Source organism: Lepidochelys olivacea (genome assembly GCF_965140295.1).
Source record: "Lepidochelys olivacea isolate rLepOli2 genome assembly, chromosome: 18".
In the NCBI taxonomy this organism is placed as follows: Eukaryota; Metazoa; Chordata; order Testudines; family Cheloniidae; genus Lepidochelys; species Lepidochelys olivacea.
Window position 1 is genome coordinate 25,915,754 of NC_140428.1, and position 22,788 is coordinate 25,938,541.

The 22,788-nt window shown below is 42.1% G+C and overlaps 1 protein-coding gene across 5 annotated transcripts in view; it reads right to left on the reverse strand.

The window, feature by feature from the left end:
- MMEL1 (membrane metalloendopeptidase like 1) overlaps window positions 1–22,788 on the reverse strand; it is a 60,658-nt gene that overhangs the window by 6,316 nt on the left and 31,554 nt on the right. For all 5 annotated transcript variants that reach the window (XM_084651664.1, XM_084651663.1, XM_084651662.1 and 2 more), the window contains 13 exons: window positions 21,302–21,420; window positions 20,480–20,545; window positions 18,283–18,417; window positions 16,197–16,286; window positions 12,300–12,436; window positions 11,625–11,718; window positions 10,067–10,195; window positions 9,229–9,327; window positions 7,953–8,036; window positions 7,553–7,656; window positions 4,331–4,389; window positions 1,936–2,055; window positions 712–845 (listed from right to left, as the gene is read on the reverse strand). In XM_084651664.1, coding sequence (XP_084507790.1) covers window positions 712–845; window positions 1,936–2,055; window positions 4,331–4,389; window positions 7,553–7,656; window positions 7,953–8,036; window positions 9,229–9,327; window positions 10,067–10,195; window positions 11,625–11,718; window positions 12,300–12,436; window positions 16,197–16,286; window positions 18,283–18,417; window positions 20,480–20,545; window positions 21,302–21,420 — 1,370 coding nt within the window. The remainder of the gene's footprint in view (window positions 1–711; window positions 846–1,935; window positions 2,056–4,330; window positions 4,390–7,552; window positions 7,657–7,952; window positions 8,037–9,228; window positions 9,328–10,066; window positions 10,196–11,624; window positions 11,719–12,299; window positions 12,437–16,196; window positions 16,287–18,282; window positions 18,418–20,479; window positions 20,546–21,301; window positions 21,421–22,788) is intronic.

Sequence of the window (22,788 nt, forward strand, 5' to 3'; positions counted from 1 at the left end):
TTTAAAGGGGAAACCCTCCTTTTAAAGCAAAACTGGGTATTTGACTTTGGTTTGTTTGCCTGCTCTGCAAAGCATTGTGGGGCCCGGAGGGTTATAAGAAGCTCAGCCCAAAGGCTGCTGAGGCAGTGTAAGATGGGGGTGTGGTTAGGGAAGGCTTCTAGAGCTAGGATTGACTTTGTTTGTCAGGACCTGGAACTTTTCTCTATTAGTGGGTTCTGTTCATTCACTGTTTCTGTGTTCGATTACTAAAACTACCTTAGACCTGAATGCCTTTAGAGATATCTTCTGAACAGATTTTGGGAAGATGAAAAAATATTCTACCTATTCCTCTGTTCTACCACTCTCTTTAAACTTGCCTGATCCTTTTTAAATCCCCCTGATCAAATTATAAATGAAGAAACAAAACTAATGAACTCCTCCAACTGGGGAAGTAGGAATCAAGCTTTTCTTGTTATCAAGAAGGAATTTGTGTCTTCTCTCTGTTTCCCTAATTCTCTGGGCTGGTTTAGCTCTGGTAGCTTTGGAAGAAAATAAGAAATAAAGTTAAGACTGGGGTGGTTTTACCTCTAGAGACCCTGCTTCAAACCCTAGATTGTAGCATTTGGATCAAGTGCTTGAGACTCTATTGCTATCAAACTAGCTGCTTTCCAATCTGCTAAATTAATTCATAAAGGCATCCTACCCACCCTCTATCCTGCGGAGTGTACTCACGTTCTGCCCTCCAGCCAGCTCCCATGTATAATTTCCATACTGATAAACCATGCAGCGTGACTGGTCTTTGAAATGCATAGCTGAGAAATTGCTCCACCAATCAAACATATTTCCATCTTTGTCAAAATTTCTTCCTGTTGATGAAAGCAAAGAATGGCAGAGAGACTGTTTCAGGGTAAAATGATCTATGTGTCCAGAGACCCTGACTGATTGCCAGCTTTAAATATTGGCACACAGTTCCTATAGGTACATTTAGCAGTCTAACCAGAGCAACTTCTAAACATGTTTCCTTTCCCTAGTACCCTTGTCTCCCGCCTGCCTCCCTTCTGAGTATTTGTTACACCCACTTGTATCTTCTCTATTTTGAGCATCAGCTCTTGGGGCTAGAGACTATCTCTTACTGTGCGAATGCCCAATACCCAGCACAATACGGCTGTGATCCTCTTATGCACGTCTGTGAAACAAATAATACTATACCTAATTAGCCACTAAATCCTCGCAACCCAACTGCAAATACAGAAAGTGCTCTCTGCAATTGACAGATGAGGAACCTGAGGGTCAAAGTGACTTTGCCAAAGCCATAGAGGGAGCAAACCAAGACCAAGATTCTGGTTTCTCTGTTCCTAATCCTGTTGCTCAGAGCACACCTCTTGCTCTGTATGGATCTGTATCCAGACAGCTACAGCAAGCGTTTTATGTTTAAATTATATAGGGCCCATAGAGGTAAAAGCCACATTCAATAAAGCCAATGTGTAAAGAGTTATTGATTATGAAAAAAAAAAGTATCAGAATTGAGTCTCAATGTCCAAAATCATTTTAGGCCCCTGTCAATGATAATGACAAAATCAATTATTTTTAACAAATGGGTTTAAAAATAAAGAGACCCCTAGGGTCAGGACTCTGTGTGTCCCTGTGCTGCCATGAGAATGCGTTTCACAGATTTCATTTTACTTTGAAAGGCAGCACACAGGCTAGTACTGACAGTGTTTCTGATATTTTACTGCTGTAAAAGTAACAGATTTTCTGGCGTATTGCCATTAATTTAATTAATTTCTTTAAATTCATTACCTTTATTTTCTCTGATCGGTTCAAGGATCATTTACCCCAAATCACACATCTGTAGTGCAGATAGACTATTACCACCCACATCTAGTTTTCTACTGTGTGATCGATGCAATTATAAAAGGAATATTTTGCTTAGATAATTTTTTACCCTCTTCTCACCATTGTCATCAAAACCATGAGTAATTTCATGTCCAATTACCATCCCGATCCCTCCAAAGTTTAGTGCCTGTGGCTGGTGTTTGCTAAAGAAGGGAGGCTGTAGGATTCCAGCAGGAAACACTGCAAAACGAAAGAGAGAGAGAGGTTCAGATAATTCCATCTGTGTGTGCTCTGTAGATGGGTCAGCCTTTGGAAGCGGATCAAGCAGAAAATGTTTCCTCTGTTTATGCCACCTGCTTTATGCATCTTATAACTCATTGATGATGATCATGTGAATTGAGCTCTGCCTCTCTGACTGTGCAAGGAGTCATTCTTAAATGGTAAATGTAGTAAATCTGTAACTCTAAAATCTCCCATTTGAGAACCCAGCAAAATTTCCCTTCCAGCTCAGCTTTTTAATCTTATATATCTTGTACATTAAAGTGCAGTTGTAATTAGAAAAGAGACTTAGAATTACACAGTAGAATCTCCTTATCTATTCCCTTTTAGGGAATCAAGCAAAGAACTGTTTAGGTTACAAGCTGAAAGATAATTCCACCCCCGACCCCCCAAGCTGACAAGCTGAGCCCGAGCCTGGGATCTGAAGATCAACCTGGCTTTGTCTGCTCCTAATGTCATCACGAGAGCATCAACAGTCCGAACGACAACAGGTCACAGAATGAAACCTATTTTCACACAAATACTCCAAAACTGATTTCATTCTGAAATGTTCAGAATGGCTCCATTTGCAGTAGTCGTCGGTTTTTGCAGGTTGTTTTTTTGGAAAATTTAACAAAAGCAGGTTTTGGGTGAACAAAACAAAACAAAAAATTGCAATAACATCTTTGATACAATGTAGAGAAAATAATGAAAAAGTCAGATTTTTTTCATGAAATACAAAAAATGTCTACAATTCCAACAAAGGGTTTGCCAAAAAAAAAAAAATGTTGTTTGAAAAAAGGCTATTTAATATAGACGGCAATACTTCACTAGAAAAAAATTGGTTTTAATCAGAACAGAATTGAAAATCCTTCAAACGATGCAGGAGGCAGAATGGGCCCTCTCCCTGACTCCTGATCCAGTTATATTGAATTTGATGGGGCTGGCACAGAGGTAGTTAAAATGTTGTATTTGTCATTAAAGGCAGCAGATCTGACTCAAAGACACACCAAGCACCCTGGGTTAGGGTTACATGTGAATATTGGCTCATCTGTACATTTTTTCCTCTTTGTTGTCCCAATGAACTATGTTCAGTTTGCATCATGGAGTCATTTTATGGGGAAGCTAATGGATATTTTATTGCTTTAGTTTTGTTAACAGAAAGCTTAACCACCATATGCGGCCTACAAATAACACTGAGGCTTAATATTTAAGGCGTACGCCACAGGAATTACTACTGTGTATCAACTGTACTTCGGATGACAGCCTTGGAAAGAATAGCTCTTGCCTCCTACACACAAAAGCCTAATATATCGGCAGTGGGGTTTATTCTTCCTTCCAAGCATCGAAGAGGAGACATGTGTGACCTTCGAGAAGGAATAAATGCTGCAAATGGGTCATTCTAATGGGTCATTCTAGAATGGGTCATTCTAATACGATGCCTTCTAATAAGTGAAAAATGTGGTAAAAAAAACACATAGCAAAAATGTGTGTAGGGAGATGCAAAGCCCTTTGTCTGTAAAGAAGGATCATTGTGTACCCAGACCATTCACTAGGAGAAGAAAGGCAACCAGTTCCCACTAAGACAGGAGCAGAAATTTTAACACTGTGAAAAATCAAACCAGAACTCAGTAGGTACATTTGCTCTGGACCCTAGATACAATGAGCCTTGGTTTTATTGGCCAGGGAGTGTGTGGAAGGGGGGAAGCAAGAGTATTTGCAGGAGGAGCTGGTACTTCTTAGCATCTCATATGGGCCCAATCCAATGAAGGATGTTTTAGTCACAGCTTTTACAGATCTGGAAGCCCTCACGAGTCTGACGTCTCATGAGCTGAGGCAAGTTTGTTCCGTCTTGTGTGTCTCCCATAAAAATAATTTCAGTGCCATCTGCACAAACAGCAAAGCTGGGAGCATCGCTTAAGTTTCCCAGGCATGCGGAGACATTAAACAGCCTCAAATACATGGTGAGTGCTCACTTCTCCCTGAAGTTGGCACTCGCTTGGTGGCTGTTCCTTTCTCGGTTGTCAAACACAAGGCTATTTCAATGAAGGAATGTAAACAACTCTGCCAAGTTGAAGTGAGTTGAATATTCATCAGCAAAACAAAGGCTCGAGCAGAACAGCCCATCCACCTCGCACTAGGGGTGCTACAAATGTTCAGTCTGGGCAGCATATGGGCAACCACCTGGCACCCCTAACATGCCCTGCTTCGCGCACCCACACATTATTCTGATCAGTCAAAATGGTTTGAAACTTACCTATCTGATTTTGGTTGGGGGAATAGAATGCGTTGACCACGGCAGCACCAATGATCCATCTAGAAAGAATAATACGTAAAGATATAGTCATTTTTATAAGCATTCTCTTTATTGAGTTAATCTCCTTCAGAAAGCACTGGTTGCATATAAAATAGGAGGGGTGGAAGAGAAGAAAGCAATTGGGAATGGTTCAGCAAAGACACTCAAACTGGAAAATGATAATGCTCTTTTGTTTATATGACAACGTTCAGCCTAAAGGATCCCAGGTGTCATTTTGCTCGCTATTGCTAAGCAGCCACCTCTGGGGTGGAATGTGGTAGTTGTTTAACAGTTCATAATACTGCAATTTAACAGTTTAAGACAGGAAATGAAGAATACAACATCTAAATAAAAATGCAGAGGGGAAGTTTAGGGCAGCAGAATGCATTTACCTACACTGAAAACTGGGACAAAGTTTGTCTATTGAAAATGTTTAATTAGAATAGAGAGTAAGTCATTACAAATGTAGAACCAGGTATGTACTACCATCTATATTATGAAACCCATTTTTCATAGTGAGTACTAATTTTGATAAGTAATTCCTGTTTGAAGTATTTTAGAGTGATTTTGGAATAGCTCCCAGTCCCTCCTCAGTCTATATAATGAATGGCTACATCACAATATGGTTTCATAGCATCTCCCAGAGAGACCTCACTAAGTCATGACTAGCCAGGAGACTTGGAATAACAAACCTTCCCTTTTACTCTACAAAGGAACACTTCCAGGATGTGAACATAGGCATTCCGTCTGACTGTGATAAGTAGTTGATACGATGCTGAATAAGATATTAGTTATAAAATCTTCTTCAATTTGGGTCTTTAAACAATGAACTGTTAGGGTCTTTAAACAATGAACTGTTAACAATCTAAACTGATAAATGGTTTTATGGCTTATTGGGAAAATCTTCCAAGCCTGCAAGGGGACTTCACTGGAAGTCTACAAATCATACACGAAAAATGAAAGCCATAACTCCACACACTACCAAATTACCACACAAAGAAGGCCTGAACCAAAGCTCATTAAGTCAGTGAAAAAAAGCTCCCTTCAAGTCCAATGGGCTTTTGATCAAATGATATGACTTTTCCATTGCTTAATACAGCCCATTTCCCAAAATACCAACCTATGAGTGATAGATACTGTAACCAACACAGGTTTTAGTAGGTATATTCTGCATATTAGTTGAAAAGAAAATGGCTGCAGTGCAAGGCACTGACATCAGGGCACTTTATTCCACATCTTAATCTGAACCGAATGGCTTTTGGCTGCACTATTCTAACACAAAGTCCTTAAAATCATTGTTTATGAAAAGATCATGATTTTAGGCTTGAGCCTGCTTCCTTGGAAGTTTACAGCCAAATTTCCACTGGCTTCAATAGAAGCAAGATCCTAGACCAAATCTTTAACAGCATATTTTGTAAAAAGAAAAGGAGTACTTGTGGCACCTTAGAGACTAACCAATTTATTAGAGCATAAGCTTTCGTGAGGAAGTGAGCTGTAGCTCACGAAAGCTTATGCTCTAATAAAATGGTTAGTCTCTAAGGTGCCACAAGTCCTCCTTTTCTTTTTGCGAATACAGACTAACACGGCTGTTACTCTGAAACCTAGCATATTTTGTGTTATATAAATAGAGGTGTTAATCAAATGCATTTTGGAGTTGCTTCTATCTGTCCTGGGAACATCCTCCTGCAGCATGGAGGCCTACTAGCACGCAAACAACCAATCAGTTGTTGGCTTTTTTGCTGCTGCCCGTAACCAGCAAAACCACTCATGCTGAAGGCTAATGTTACGGGATGACGCTCCTTACTCAACAGCAGCTTGCCTTGCCACCTGTAATGGATTTGGAGCTGCCTGTAACAGTTTATGAATGCTGTATGTTTTCTGTGTGTCTAATAGTTGTGAGGGCGGTTTACTCAATGCACGTATTGAATAGCAGGATGGTAAGGAAATGCACACCCAAAGCAGGGGCGAGGAGGAACCAGATATACCCTTCCCAGCAAATGCTTGGGAAATAATGCCTGGGCCATTCCCTTGGACGCTCTGGCTCTGTCCCACTGCGGCCCTCACCAGACTGGTTTTGGGCAGCCAGGAGCTGACAGAACAAAGACTGTGGGCTGGATTCCTAGACAGGCCCTCAAGGACAAGGAGGGAGAGCTGGGGGACCAAGGGGGAAGTTAGACCTACTAGGGTCCCCAAGAAGAGGATGGTTAGACTCTAGCTACACGTGTGTGGGCCTTTTACTGTTTTAAAATCCTTTTCTCTTATGTTATGCTTTGTTCTTGTCATCAAATAAACAATGCACCTGTTTTAAGGAAGGTTGTTTTGGGCCCCTGTATTCACAGCTGGTTCTAAGCTCTCAAAGGAGAGAATTGCAGGTACACGAACCCAGTGGTCTTGCAGGGGAAGCAGTCAATACACTGGAATGCTTGAGCTCGGGACCCAGTGCAAGAAGGGGGGAATTGTTGGACTCCACCTCAGAGAGGTAAAGGCCTGAGGCCTGACACTTGACGGGGTGGACTCAGAGAGGCCAGAGAAGGGCTTAGAGGTGCAGCTAGCCCTGTAGCCATGACACTGATTTCATAAAAATTACATTCTCAGCCTATTACATTCATATTTCTAATAGTCGGGGTGAAAATGCTGATATTTAATTGCTTCATCCCCCATAGCAATAAATTATCTTAATTAAAGATGGGTTTGAGCTTAAAAGTTCAGTTCTGGATCCAGATCTAAACATTTACAAAGCCCAGATGGGTTGGGAACTGGAGTTTGAAAGGCTATTTTAAGCCACGTTATTTATCTCCTTTCAGTTATTCATTTTCCAAGATGCAACCTGGCCCCTCCTCACTGCTCCCCTGCCAGGAAGATCAGTCACAGTGTTTGTGATAAGTCAGTCCCTGGTAATATAATAGTGTGTAAAGTGGTTCTGTGAAGGATTAAACTGAGATTCCAAAAGGTCTGAATGACCCCATGTAGCCACTCTTACGTACATTACCAGTAGGGGCAGACAAAGAGCTATTTGTTCAATTCTCACAGATGCCCCGTTCTTAGACAACCACAAACAAAAGTATTCTTAATGATCTGAAATGAGTGGAGAAGGGCAGCACCACCACTGTAGCGCCAGGGTGGTCCCGAACCATTATGCCAGGATTTAGGGTGCTTATACAGCCATGCAGTCTGGACACTCACGTGTCTTGGTCAACTCTCTCTCGAAGTTTTTTCAAGCTCTTCTGGGCTCCAGCCCTCAGGTTTTCCAGGCTGTTTTCAAAATACTTGTGCTCACTGAAGTTTAACTGAACAAATACAAATCCCAGCATATTATCAAGTTTCTTTTAATGGAGAATTTCCTTTAATCACCTTTAACATAGGATGTTGCTATGAAATATTTGTCCTGTAGTTATGCATCATATAGAAACAGATGGCCAGTTCTTTCTTAAATAGGGAGGTGTTTGGGGGCAAGGACTGGGTCTTTGAATGTGTTATACAGAATCTAGCACAATGGGGCCTTGGGCATTTAACATTGTAAATAGCAATGCAATATGTTAACGCTTTTGTATTAACCCTGTTCAGGTACATGTCGCATACTTACATTTGCATATTCCTGATCCAGCTTTTCATTCTGATCTTCCAAAATGTAGTCTGGGTAGCCAATTTGTTCCTTAATTGCCATTGCCTACAAGAAAAGAAAGCCCACAATGATCTCACAATAGTCAAAAAAAATCTGGATCGCTGCAGACAATGGATCAAATTCATTGCTGGTGTTGGTCCATTAGTTTCAGTGGAGTTACACCCTGGGTGAATTCAGCCTAGTCAATATTCATATGATGAGTCAACAAAGAGTGTATTTGATGTAAATATTGAGAATGTGTGCAAGAGTGGTTCAGGGGTGATGGCCTTGGGTACAAGCATTTGGTGCACTTATATAGGGCTTCCTGAATTCAGAGGAAAGTGATGTCAGTGGGGACTGGAGTGGGATTCACTCATCATTTTAACGTTGAATCTCCATGGGACACATTCTATCCTCATTTGTGGCCTGGATCCAGGTTCCACTGAAGGGCCCTAAAAACCTTGATTCAACGCCCATGGATGATTCTCATTGACTTCAACAGCAATTGGCTCCAGATCCAATTCATGCAATACCACCGAAGTCAATAGTCCAACAAGATATGAAATTAGCACAGGGTTCCTTCTGCTTCCTCATTCCATATGAACATATGGCAGCATCTGACTCCCTCAGAGAGAGCACCGGACGTGGGACTCTGCAGTGAAATTCCTCAAACGCCCCATTGCTGAAGAAGCACAGCCTTTTGCAATGAGAATTAGAGTGACCCAAATACTTTTTGAAAGGAGGCAACATTACTGAGAAGCAAGAATTTTTTTAATAGGCAAAAGTTTCCATTTGGGAAACATCTGAATACCTTCATATCGTGGAACAACGCATTGGCCGGATGGACTGGCTAGCGTCAAAAAGGGTGCTCTTCATTGGATTCATACACGAGGAGAATTTAAGGAAACTTGGCCTAATCTTTTGGAAGTTTATTACTAATATATTTCTTTTGAATTGGTTTTACCAGTTTGGCTCTTTTAGGTAACTCGTAGTTTGTCTGGGTTTCTTTGGCTTACCACTTTGATGTGATATATTACATTAGATTCTACTATAGTTGGGAAATAAAAAATGTTGAAAGCTAAATAAATAAAGGGTCAAAGGCAATATCCGGGAGAAAATTATGGGTGACTGTGAAAGTGGATTTTTATTTCTCTCTCTCTCTCCCTTTTTTTAAGGGATGAAAAATAAGTCTTGCAAAATTTGACACAATCTCCTGATATTCCCACACAGGATATTGAGGTTTTTTGTTATTTCTGACCTTCTCACGAGCTTTCTCTTTTGACGTTTTGTCCATCCACTGTAATTCATCGAGTGTCTCAATGAATGCTTCCCGGATTTTGCCTATTAAGTCTCGGACCTAAAATAGAGACAAGTAAGAAATTCACCATTGACATGCTATTTTTTCTTCTAGAGAGATAGCAGGCTCCTAATGAAGAATAATCTCCTCAAATGCTTTGTGATAGCACATAGTGCTCTACATTTAAATATACATGAGTTCCCTGTGTCTGCTACCTTCTGGCTGATTAGCATAGTTCCCAAGACTCGGTTATGTGTGTCTCCTGATTTGGCTGGACTGTGGGAGACATAAACTGGAGGAACTGAAAGGCAGGCAAGAGATAGGCATCATGCTCAGCAGCTAACCATACTGGGATACGATTGGGAGGCAAAGCATGTGGAAGATCACAAATCACATAGCTTGACCCATCTGAGCAGTCTGGCCTAGTGGATAATGTACTAGTCCGGAACACTGGCACTCAGGACTGTTCTCAGCTTTAGCACTGGCCGGCTGGGGGACCGTCTTCAGTATTTCCCAACAAAACAAAGAGAGGATCTGGGGCCTGCTGGTATTCTGTCAGGAAGTGGCTGACTATCTGCACAAGGTGAAATCCCTCTCAGAAGAGAGAGCCCCATAACTTCTGCCTCAGGAACAATGAAACTCCAATCCTGTCTGTCGCCCCTGAGTTATGTAAAAGCTCTGCATTATGTACATATTTAACAGATATTAGGCCATAGGTTTGGGATGGGAGTGGAGGCGGGGGATGAGGGGATCCATGGGAATTGTGGGCTTATGATAGCATGAAAGGTAAACTACATACCATCTTCTTGCTCTCACCAGCAAATGTCTCCCTGACATACAGAGCTCCCACCACGTTCTCCATGTTGTTGTTGACGTAACTCACGCATTCCCGCCAACGGGCCTCTTCCAGTGTTGTCCCATAAAGCGCCTGGAAGAAAAATGCTGGGGAATCAATTCTGCCTGTGTACCTTCCCCTCAGCCCCACTTCAAGTTGTTAAAGGGCAAGAGGGCTAATCAAAGAGAGAGGCCCAGCCCAAAGAGAGAGGTTCAGCTTCTGTCCCTTCACACGTTAGCTTTATTTCTTTGGAAGCTCTGGTCTTCCTTCCATTGATCCGCTGTGCACAGGATACTATTAGGAGGTGGTATGGGTACAATTCAATTTCTGTCCCACCACGCTGGCCTTTCGTGGCTTATCTGTCTCTCCATCTATCTGTCTCCCTAAGGAATTTCTGTTGTGCCCCTCACCTTGGTAGCTAAGCATGATACCCACCCCTGTTCATCCATGTGTTGGCTTTACCAGCAGTTCTCAACCAGGGGTCCAGGACCATGAGCAGGTTTTAGGGGCTTGGCCAAGAAGGGTTTGCATTAAACTTGCTGGGGCCCAGGGCAGAAAAGCCACCGTCCGCCATGTGGGGCTAAAGCCTGGAGCTGAAGCCAAAACCTACGCAACTTAGCTTCACAGGGCTCCTTGTGGCATGTGCTACCTCCTAACCCCAGACCTGGCTTTCATATGCAGAAATGCCCATTGTTGTGGCACAGGTGGGCTGTGGAGTTTTTATACATGCTGGGGGGATCTCAGAAAGTAAAAGGTTGAGAACCCCTAGGCTTCACAATACACAGGAGGTGAAGGCATATTAGGGAGAGTTCCTGCCCTCCCGCAATCGTGGTTCAAACAAATGGTCTGTTGGAAGAGTTGTCACTAGTGATGGGCTAATGTCAAATGGGTTGGAGGATATGTATCCAAGAAAGGTCTATCTGGAAGCTCTGAGCCTATGGAGTTCAGATTGACCCAGAGTTTCCCATGGTATTTTGAATGTCCATAAAAGGCTCATTTCAGTTCCCATCTTGAGTCTAATACTAAAGTTGGTGTTTAGTTTATCTGACCTGGTTCTCTTATTCCTAGTGACGTGATGGGATTTGTATGTTGGCCCATCCCCACATGTAGGTCCAAGGAGATGCAGGACCCATTTCCCAGTGGGGCTGAAAGAAACTGAAACATCTTAATTGTTCATTCAGCTTCGCTTTTCACTTTTCATGTCTAGGCATCCAGCTGCAACCTTAACTCAGAAAAGAACAGACCTAGATGACAACACTAGGGATGGGCCTGCCCCTGAACTCCAGATATTAACATCTCCAGACTCTGGGGGTGTTTGGATCTGAGTTTAAACTTCACACACTGAGCCAACATTTCACTCAAAGCAGAGGTTAGAATGTTGATTTGGTTAAAGTTCATTGTGCAGATATGGACTGGCTGCCCTTTGTCTAGGATCATGATGTCCTGATGCTGACGGGTTCAAGGCCACTAATGCAGAATGATGTCACAGCTGAATGGATTCTTTGGGAGGGGAGGGGGTTACCTTTCGGTAGTTGGCCCGGGCGTCCTTGAAACGCCGACTCAAGCTGCTGACCCTGTCAACCACCAGTCGCCAGACTAGGTAGTTCTGGATGGTGCTGTGGGTAGAAAGCAAAGCGGAGTTTAATGTCATGCAATGGGTCACTCTAATGCAGATAGCCAAAGGGCAAGCTTTAGTCTGAATGCAGAGGACAGGGCTAGCAATGGCTGCCAAGTTTCTTGCAACACCTATGGGGACCATGGGGTCTGCTTTTATTTAGCACAGCTGACTAACTGCAGTAGCATCCAGAGCACATAACATGCACAGAGGAGCCAGACCATCAGTATCACTCCACACAGCCCCATTCCCTAGTTCTCTTTGGGGACTAAGTTTCTAATTTCCACCTATTTCTCCTTTTAGAATGTAACATGAGCTAAACCACACCCTCTTGTTTCTTTTCTATGACAATTAGAGGCTGAGACCCTCCCACACTTCAATGAATGTTGCCTTCCACCACCCCTGTAAGGTTGTTATCCCTAATTTATAGCATGGAGTACCCAGAAATGTGACATAATTTCACCAGGGAGTCTGTGGCATAGCCAGAAAAAAAACCCTCCTTATTCCCACTTTGGCCCATTTGGCGCCTAATGGCACCCCATCTCTTCTACCTTAGCTCCAGTTCTTTCCCAGGACCTTTACCTTGCTGAGTAGTTGGAGATAATCGCTTTGAGCTCCTGCAGGTAGGGTGCGCCGTACACAACTACTTCCTCATCCAGGTGGATCTGAACGTTTACTGAAGACATGATGCCTTGGATGAAGAGAGTCCAGTTAAACTCCTGTGAGGGCAGAGAGAGGCAGACACACCGATTCCAAGCTTTTCTTTATACCTATTACAATGAAATTCTGTCTCCTCTCACTGAGCTATCTGGGACTGGATGCTCTGGGGCTAGCAGCAGGGCATATTCAATAGAGAACTGCCTATAGAACTGTCGCCTTACTTGTCCATCAACACTAAGGGTCCTACTGTAACTTGTGTGGTAATATTTGTAAATAGCGCCTACTCACCCTGGCTGTAGAAGACATAAAGTCTCTTAGGTATCGTTGGAACCAAAAGCAAGAGCCAGTCATATTTTATTGCCTTATATATAGATACAGATTTTTTAAATATGCCCTAAGCATGCATCTGATCCCTTTGCTTCTTGAAGTGTGGATCCAACCTGCCCTGCTAGAGCTGGGATCTTTCCTCCTGCTCCGGTTGCAAAATATGCTCCTCCGTTCCGTCTGCAGAATAGGAAAATCTGCCTACCTCCAAGATAATTCAGTCACAAAGGAAGTGTTGTTGGAGCCATTGAACATTGTAACCGGCTAGGAAAGAGATCAACGGCATGCAGTGCAAGACAGGCACGAGGAAAAGTGCCAGAACTTAATGTCATGCGAGAGGCCTCTGTTGTTGGTGAGTCAGAGACGGACAAGGAAGCAGCACCAGTTTAAAAAAAAAAAATCCGTTTGTGGCACCAACCAGATGGGATGAGGCTGGAGCATTGAAGACAGGTCTACAGTGGAGATCGGCGCTATCAAAGCGGTACTGAGGGCACCCCATCATGATGGAAGCAGGCCACTCCGATCCACCCAATAGAGAGCTCTGTGGGGGCGAGGCCATCCGCACTTCCAGATAGAGGACAAAGGCAGTACCTGCAACCGTTGTGTTCAGGGTGGGGGTGAAGAGCACTGCAAGTCTGGATGGACGTCATCTCAGCAGGAGGCCCCAAAATAGTGGGCCAGAGGGGAAACTATAATCCCTGTCACTCCAAAGGGCCTTGTGTGACCGACCAGCATCAAAGGTCCCACAGAGAGACAGCCATCAAAAATAAACAGGGAAATGGGAAAGCCAGGGGACTTGTAGACATAGGCATGGTAAAGACTGGTATAGATAAACTTGAACAGAGGAATGGTAACTGTGAGTATAATTGTAATATTGAAAGGAGAGCAGGTAGTTGTTCACTGATGCCAAAGCAGCAAAGCTAAGCTCACTAACAGTGGGGGAAAAGGTAGGGTTGGTGTATTCTGAATGGGGTTAAAGTAGCAGCTTTGTGGGACACGGGCATGCATAGTGCCACACCAGTGGGTGAAGGCAAATCTTCTCAGTGACCCTGGAAGTGAACTCATGGAGTTTCCGGAAAAAGATGAAAGCCTGAGGCTCACAGCTTCTTATGTCACCCCTGTTTCCTATGGGGTGGGTGGGTTGAAATACACTTTCAGCTGCTAGACGGTGGGAAAGTACCGACAGTGTCCTGCTGGTCACAACTCGTAAGGTGGCGAGTTCTGTCATTGGACAAAGGGGCCAGATGACACAGGTCGCCAGCCTTCCAGAGTCATTTGTGAATGGCTTTTCCCCATGTTCAGTAGAAAAAACATGAATGCGTTGGCACAGTTTCTAAAGGCCACAAAGTCCCAGTAATAGCCCTGCCATTCATGTTACAGACAGAGGCACCTTCTGATAGATTTTGGGAGCTGTGTTGTATCAGCAACAGGAGGGCAAGTTACGGTGGTCGTTATGGCTCTAGGACCCTTTCTCCTGTAGAAAAAAAGATACAATTTACACTCTGGGAAAGTGGAGTTCCTGGCTCCAAAATGGGCAATTTATATTAGGCACCATCCTTCACTGTTTACACAGATAATAACCCATTGACATATGTACTGACATCAGCCAGATTGAATGCCACTGGACAGCGATGGGTAGCTGACTTGGCTGACTTTAGTTTCAATATCTGATACCAATCTGAACATCTAATATTGATGCTGATATTTTTGTCCTGTATGCGCTTGATTTGGGCATAGGAGTTTCTCAGTCATTACAAGATAAGTTTGTGATGCAAATCAAATGGATGACCCCAAAAGTCTCAGTCCCTAAGTAGTAAAGGATGTGTTCATGTTGGAACCAAATAAAAGCTTTGCAATCAAGCAAGACTTACCTGTGGTGCTCAAAATGTCAGGACGACATTTAATGTTGCCAGGGGTGTGTAAGGTATACAGCTAACAAACTGCACCGTGGCACAAAAGGGGGCAAACTTTTTGGATAATTCTCCCCTGCATTCCCCAGAGGCAGTAATTTTCAGGCACTCCCTGCCCTTACTGGCTGAGGTTGCTGTTGTATGGAGGGGGACAGGTTGTTTTTGGAGCCCCCTCCCTTTTTTTTTGCACAGACCCCTGAGTCTCTGCTCTGTGCTACAAGTGTGAGCTGTATGTCTGTAATGACTGAGCTAATAAAAAACCCTGTGTTTTTGAAGGACAGAGTCTGCATTTTGAAGCTTGTTACACACAAACCTTTCCTACCTTCAGCTAGACAAAGTCTTTGGTTGGAATTTTTTTTGACAGATACTGAATTTGCCACCACACGGAGCCCATAAAGCCTGTGATTATGGTACCATATTGAATGCCATGAAGAAAAAAACAAACTGTAAAGACATACAACATCCAATATACATCGACATCCTACTTTATTTACCCTTCCAGACCCACTTTGGCCTGCACAACAGCTGGGGAGCAACTAGACTTCATTTACTTTCTGTTTTGCTACTGCCGCAAAACAGCTTGCCAAGTCCTCCTCCTGGTTATATTTTCCCACACAGTTCCCAATTAAAATGGGGTGTAAGATTTTTTTACATGGTGCTAAAGTCTATCATTTTAGTCCCACCCTGCCCTCTGTTTGTAGAAATATATATATCACAGATGGGAGGAGACCCTGCCCTTTGGGGAAATGCTAACCTGAAATTTGATAGTGTTTTGGATTCCCATCAAATTCAGTCGAGTAGTGATGGTGAAAGAAGAGACATTATTTTTCCCACTACCTTAGCTAGAGTTGCTACTATGCTATTCATCAATAGATACATATATCACTTGCATATCTGTGCTAAAACCTACTTAAAATAATATTAAACCCATGGAAGGATGGATATTTAGTTAAGGATTTCCCACCACTTTTGTCGTGTCAAGGCATTGCAAGTCAAAATGCAGACAGGATTAGTAATTGTTTAGTTGGGGGCTTGTGAGCTGTAGACATTCTTCTATACAAAGTGAAGAAGTCACTCAGTAATTTGACCTCTTTGTGCCACTGAAAGTTTAAACATAGCTGGGAGAAAGGAAACTCGAACTTATTCTTGGGACAACTTGTGGTCACAATTGTTTGTGGCATCTGCAGACTTCTGCAATGATTTTGATGGGGATACTTCCATGCTAAAAGAGATGAATGACTCATTAAAAGTTTTACTAAATGATTATTCTAGCTCTGAACAAACCATGTTTTACATCTGTTTTTTCTGTGCATAGAACTAAAGGACTTTAAACCACTCTTTTTGGACTGGAGTTGGCGTATTTATGATCCTGCATGGTTCAGAGATTTAAGGTCTGGCAAATGCTTCAATTGTGGCTTTATTTAAAAGGAAAATGCCTTAAAAATCTCTTAGCTTTACATTAAGAAGAGGCATCACTTTGAATCCCTTCTGTTCGGCAGGTATAAAGAGTCTGCAAAGCTGTTTTTTCCATTGACTAGACAGTGGGGGAAGCTGGAAGCCATAGAAGTCTTATCAAAACACTTACATTCAATGCAAACTTTTCCTGGAGCTCTCTTAGGGTCATTTTGTTGTACAATAAGGTCACGTCATGCCTTTCTTCTGCAGGAACAGTAGCCTGTGGACATTCTTATATTATCTTCAGAACTGACTGACAAGAATTTCAACAGCTGGAATCACACAAATGCAGGGGCATGCTCTCTTGCACGCGCGTGTGCACGCACACACACACTCTCTCTCTCTCACTCTCTTAATTGCTCCTTAAAATATATTCAGTGTTTTTAGAAAGAGGAAACTCCTCGAGTCTCACACTGGGTTTTCTGCATTTCAGTTTATCAGTTAACATCCCAGTTGATAGCTCAGGGTAGTGAGTACGAGACCATTGTGTTATTTCAGTAATATGATGGCCAAGAAAATCCCTCCAGAACCTGAATGGAAAACTGCAGCAGCAAGATGAAACTTCAATGTGAAAATCCCAGCACTGGCAAACTGAAGTCTGTGGGTTCTCTTCTGCTCTCAGTTTAAAAAATTAAGCAAATACACAGGTAAAGTCAGGATATTTATAAATAAGGGAAAATTTACACTCCATGCAGTGCTGTTTTTTGGGCAGATTACTAATCTGATCTAACTGTGGTTGGGATTTTTGGGAAATACAACCAGTCTACGCCCCTGTTGAACTTTATGTCCACCTCTATCTGCCTTGTACCTAAAATGCATTTATTCGTCTCTACTTGTCTAGTCACTTGTTTGCTGACACAGCAGATTAGAATAACTAAACTCATTTTAGATAGGTTTCAGAGTAACAGCCGTGTTAGTCTGTATTCGCAAAAAGGAAAGGAGGACTTGTGGCACCTTCGAGACTAACCAATTTATTTGAGCATAAGCTTTCGTGAGCTACAGCTCCCTTCATGGGATGCATTCATCTTAGATAAACGTAAGAAATAAACTTCAGCTACACAAAAAAGTTGCAAGCACCTTAGCCAACCTGTGTATGACCCGGATATTAACAGGATACAGAATCTGTGCTATATCCCCAATTTTTTGTGTCCTATTCAACATGGCAAAACAGAGATCCTACCATAAAAGAGAACATGAAAAATAAAGACATGTTTTTTATAATCGTAAACCATTTTTTAAATACTCAACAAATCCAGATTTTTCACGTTTTTGAACTTTCATTGCTTGTGTACTTTTGGAAAGTTTTGCCATGTATAAATGCTAATAATTATAAAGCTTAATTGAACTGTAGCATATGCGTATATATATATATAATTTCTTTGATTATTTTGGGAATATGGCTTTGAACTGCTAGAATATTTAGTAATGGTTAGACATGTTATTCCACATCCCGTGATATTGAAAAGAAGTCATTCGACCTACGTAAAAATGTGTTCTTGCAGTAAATTATTCAGCCATTAGAAGCCTCTAGGTTCAATACAGAGATCCACACAGGCTGTGGTCCCTGTTACACAACAGAGAAAGAGTTGGAACTTAAACTATGTGGAAGTTTGTCAGTAGTGGTAGGTATCTTAATGATGAAGTGAGCTGTAGCTCACGAAAGCTCATGCTCAAATAAATTGGTTAGTCTCTAAGGTGCCACAAGTACTCCTTTTCTTTTTGCGAATACAGACTAACACGACTGTTACTCTGAAACCTTAAAAAAATAAATGCCTTTCAAGATGCTGCAGCACTTTAAAAGCACTGAAAGAGCCCTAGATCTGGCCAGGGGAGAATTCCCCCTTGTGTAGGTTTTACAAAAGACCGTTTATGTTGCCTTGCAAGCCCCCGCTGCAAGTCCCAGCATAGGGGGCATGGCGGGGGGCAGAAGGAAACATGGCCATCATCAACACCACCATGACCATTCTGGATCGTGCTATTGAACAATTCACGGACGCTGCTTCAATTTAGCCCATAATCCTGAGTTAACAAAAGAGCTATAAAACTATCTTTGCCTGCCTCCCTGTGGGCTGTGAGTTTTATGTTATGCCTCACAGAGTTGCAGCACAAAAATCTCAGCTTCTCCTGTTCAAGAGAAGCTCTGATTCCACAGATCATGACAACCTATCACGCTTTCTCAGTTCACCTATCAATCTCCCATAATCTCCCATACTCACGTGTGCAATCTCAGTTTCAAGCTTCATAACCTTTGCCATTTCTTTTTGGACAAAATTGTTGTCTTTTGCCATATTCTTGTCTTCTCTGATCATTTTGGCAATGGTGATCATAAATTGCAGGTAGGCTTCCCGCACCTAAACACACATGAAAGGAAACCTTGTATGTCTGTGTAATTTTTATAAGGTTAATTATCTACATTTTCTCCACTTATCAAGGCAATCTTATCCAGAAATTCAGGTTTATAATAGCACCAGTATGAGAGATTTTCTGTGGTGTATCTTGTTGAGGGAGTTCTAGGGAAATCAGCAGATGCTCCGAGAATGAACCATGGGGCTAAATAAAAAGAAGTCATTGAACCAAGCCCCTAGATCTTAACAACCCTGAACGCTGGCAAAATTTGGTTCCCAAGCCAAGCATTGCAGCTCAGACTCTGCCCTTGTCTTTTCAATGCAAACTTCTCTCGTCCATGTAGCTTGTCTTTTTTCTATTGTTATTATCATACAGTAGCACGGAGATGCCTCTCCCAAGAACGGGAGCCCATTGAGGTTGATTCACTTCAAATACTGTCTTTTTATGTTAATTTTTGGATCACAGCTGTATTGCACTTGGCCTTCTGCTTCCATGGGCATGATGCATCATTTTCACTCTCCGTTCCCCTTCAAAAAAATTTGCAAAACATGCAAATGAAACCTGCAGTAGGGAAGCTCACTTCCAACAGACAAGGCCCTGTCCGGCCTGCCCACTTTCAAAACACCCTGGTGCCACTTCCAGTACAATTTTGTTTCCCTTTTAGATCAAATCCAGCACTATGAAGTACTTGATTTGTTTTGCAAGTTCCACTGTATCTCTAAGAAGTTCTGTAGATGATTGCCTTCAACACATGCTCGATGGAGTCTGTGAATGTCAGAAGACTTTGGCCATATTCTCGAAATAGTACCTCAAGAGTATTGAGCTAGTGCACATGCTGAATTCCATGGACAGAACAATATGGGACACAGGACATAGGAATCACAATTTGTTAAGGTGGCTGAGGTGAGGATGCCGGCAGATCTGCTGCCATCAAAATCTCACAGCTGTGTAGTTTGGATGAAGAAAGTCTTGGGATTATATCTCACTACAGGCATGATCTTGAAGTCAACGGAAAGACACGCAGGGATATCAACAGGCTTTGGATCAGGCCCCTACTCCTGTAATATGCAACTGAGTCTGAAATGTTTGATCATTGTCTACATGGTTCCCCCTTCATTCACATTAGGAAATTCAATTTAATGCTTGGCTGCAAATCTACTCAGTTAGCATGAAATAATTACAAAAATAAAAAGAGCTTCTAAAGAATTTTCAGGCCTGAAATTGACAAATTATCTCTATCCATCTACATTTGCAGCGGCTCAGCCAGGCATTTTACAAAGAAAAGCAAGCAAGACGGAGAAAGTGAACAAATTTGATCTGTGCAGTGGAGGAAAGTGAAACAGTTTCAAAATAGTGCCTCCAAATGTTCATGTAGTTTTTGGAACTCACAGCAAAAAAATAAGGATCACCCAACACATACAGGGTCAGATTCTCATCGGCTGAGGATCTGGTCCATTCATCTTCCTTCTATTTGTCCAAGTCAAGCCTGATTTCGTGAATGGAATTGTCTGTCTTGGTGGATATCTGAAACCTTCTACAGTTGTGGTTTATCAGAATGAATTTGCGGATTTGTATGAAATCCCCATATTGTAGAAATATGGGAATAAAAGAATTACCACATTGGATCAGACCTGCAGTCCATCTAGTCCAGTGTCCTGTCTCTGACAATGGCTGGTACCAGATGTTTTTAGAGGATAGTATAAGAAACCCTGCAGTAGGCAGATGTGGGATAATCTGCCCCACATAAAGGTCTCATCCCTATCCCTATAAATTAGAGATTGGTTTAAACCCTGAAACACGAGGTTTTATCTCCTTTCCAGTACTCTTTTTGTTAGCATTAACTATTGCAACTCTGGATAGTCTTGTTATTGATTTATATGTCCAATCCATCTTCGAGTCTTGCTAAATTTTTGGCCTTAGTGACATCCTGTGGCAATGAGTTCCACAGTCTAACTGCGATTGTTGGAGAACATGAAGATTCAGCTATCTGTGGTTTGTAAAAGCCGTGTTCACCTGCACATGATTAGTGAAAGGCAATTTTTAGTAGCAAAGTTCCGGAGTACTTACTCTTCCGTAATTGCCACCATTAAAGTAGTAGTCTCTGGATGGCATTCCCAAACTGGGCTGGTCAATCTGAAGGAAATCAAATACATATCTGTAGTGAGTGATGAGCAGTGAGACTGGCTGGCAAGAAGGGGTCATTCAAGAGCAACGTGAAAAGCTGCGTGGACCACTGGAAGGACCATAGCACTCTGTTACATGATAAACCCACTATAGTAGCAAGCTTAGCCTATTATTCCTTGGAGCTGGAAGTGAGATGAAAGCCAGAACTACTACCTCCAGTTCTCAGAGGTCCAAGCATGGGACTAAGATCTGACTCTTACTCTCTAGGGTAGTATCAGATGGATACTTATCCTGGGTTATAAGGCAAGATTTTTCAGTGACCATTGAGACCTCTGAAAGACCAAAATAAAGTAACCTGCCAGAGACGATGCTGCTCACTCCTGGGCTAGATTTCATTTGTAACAATAAAAGATATGAGACTAACGATATTCATAGTTATGTAGGGACTAGCTATGTTCATTGGATATCTGCAGTAGAGTTTCAAGCCATCTATTGAACCCTGCCAGGTAAGTCACTCTACAGTGGCCCAGTGGGTGTAAATCAGTATAGGATCTGCATCAACATGTGTTTGATACTGTTTGGGGTACCATGAATAGATTTGTAGGTTTTTTTTTTTAATATGCACATTTTGCCCATGTTTGGAATGCCCACCAGTACAAATCAGTGCTTATGGAAAGCATGTCTAAATGCAATGCAAATAGCGACCCTTTGTGAATCTGGAGTACTGGGACTTATGGAGATGTAGTTCCCTATTATTTTTCTTACATAAATGATATGTCTGCTGGAGTCCCGGTCATCGTTCCATACGAACATATCAATGAAGACTCGTTTGTTAAATCTGGAGTTCAGTGTGGAGAGTTTTTCTTCAATGCTCCAATTTGGCTCTGGGGGAAATAGGAGGAAAATATGCATTGTTTATTGACGTGCATCAAGGGTAATTAAGTTTCATATATTGTAAGCCTATTGCTTACGTAATTTAAAATCAGACTGGGCAGAGCACTTGAGAATATTTTGTAGGGAACAATCCTGCACTGGTTGGGAGTGGATGAACAAAGTGATCCCAGTGGGACTTCTCTATCTGTAACTGATTATTCATCATTCTTCTTCTTAGTGTAAGTGCTGGACAATTCTACCTTGCACAAAGCACACAGCCCCAGGAAAACCCAATTCTTGCTCCAAGCAGAATGTTTAGATATACAGACAAAACAGTTCAGATGCACAAGGCACTGATGTCCCTATGTTAGTGTCTGGCCTGGGTTTTGCTGGATAGAAGTGAGACAGTCGCTCTAAGCTGGGGGTCAATGCTGGCGGGCTTTGTGTAAGAGATGAGTTTTAAGGAAGGACAAGAGAGACGAGGAGGGTGTTCACCTTGCACTTCCTGGATGGGAGGGTCTTGTAGGGGCAAGACGAAATAAAAGGAATGGGCATTTCTTCATTGCCAGTTTGAAGATTAGGAGTGGGATTTTCAAAAGCTACCAGTGTTGATGTAATTCTGCTTCCAGGGAAGCCAACCACTGATGTAACCCATTGACTCCAATGGGAGCAGAGTTTGGCTAATGCTAAGTGCTTTTTAAACTCCCACACTGAGGTGTATAATCCATACATCACACCAGGCGCTAGTTATCCACCTGCCCAGGCATTTGAACATGCCCATCACCGTGGTATCTAAATAGACCTGTTCTTTTTTCATGTTTCTGATGACAGATCTTCTTTGTTTAATAAAAGGGAGGTTCATTTCTAATGGCCTATAGCATCTGTAAAGCAACTACCACTTTGGTAACTAAATGTCAAAAATACAAATATGTGCATGCAAAAAAGTATATGCAATTACACACCTATGCTACAAATCACCATATTGTTGCCTAGTTAACCTGTGATGGTTCAAGACCTAATTATGATAGTTGCATACAAAAATATAGGAGCACAATTTTTGCATGGGTGTGTGCACCTTGGAAACTTGCATCTAAAAGTTGTAAAAAACTCTGGGGTTTCTACTTTCAGATTTTGTGCCTGTCTTGAGGTTTTAAAATTGTTCATATTTTATCATTTAAAAGTTATCTGCCCTTTACCTGGATTATTTATTGCAAAAAAATGATCTGTGTCTATAAAACAGGGTTCTGAAATCTTTGATTGCAGGCATTAAATCAAGACCTTCTTGTTTATGCAGATGGATGCATTCTAAATGATGTGTGAATGTCTCTCAGAACTTCGTTAAGGAAAGCCTCCGTGGAGATGTGATGCAATGACATCAG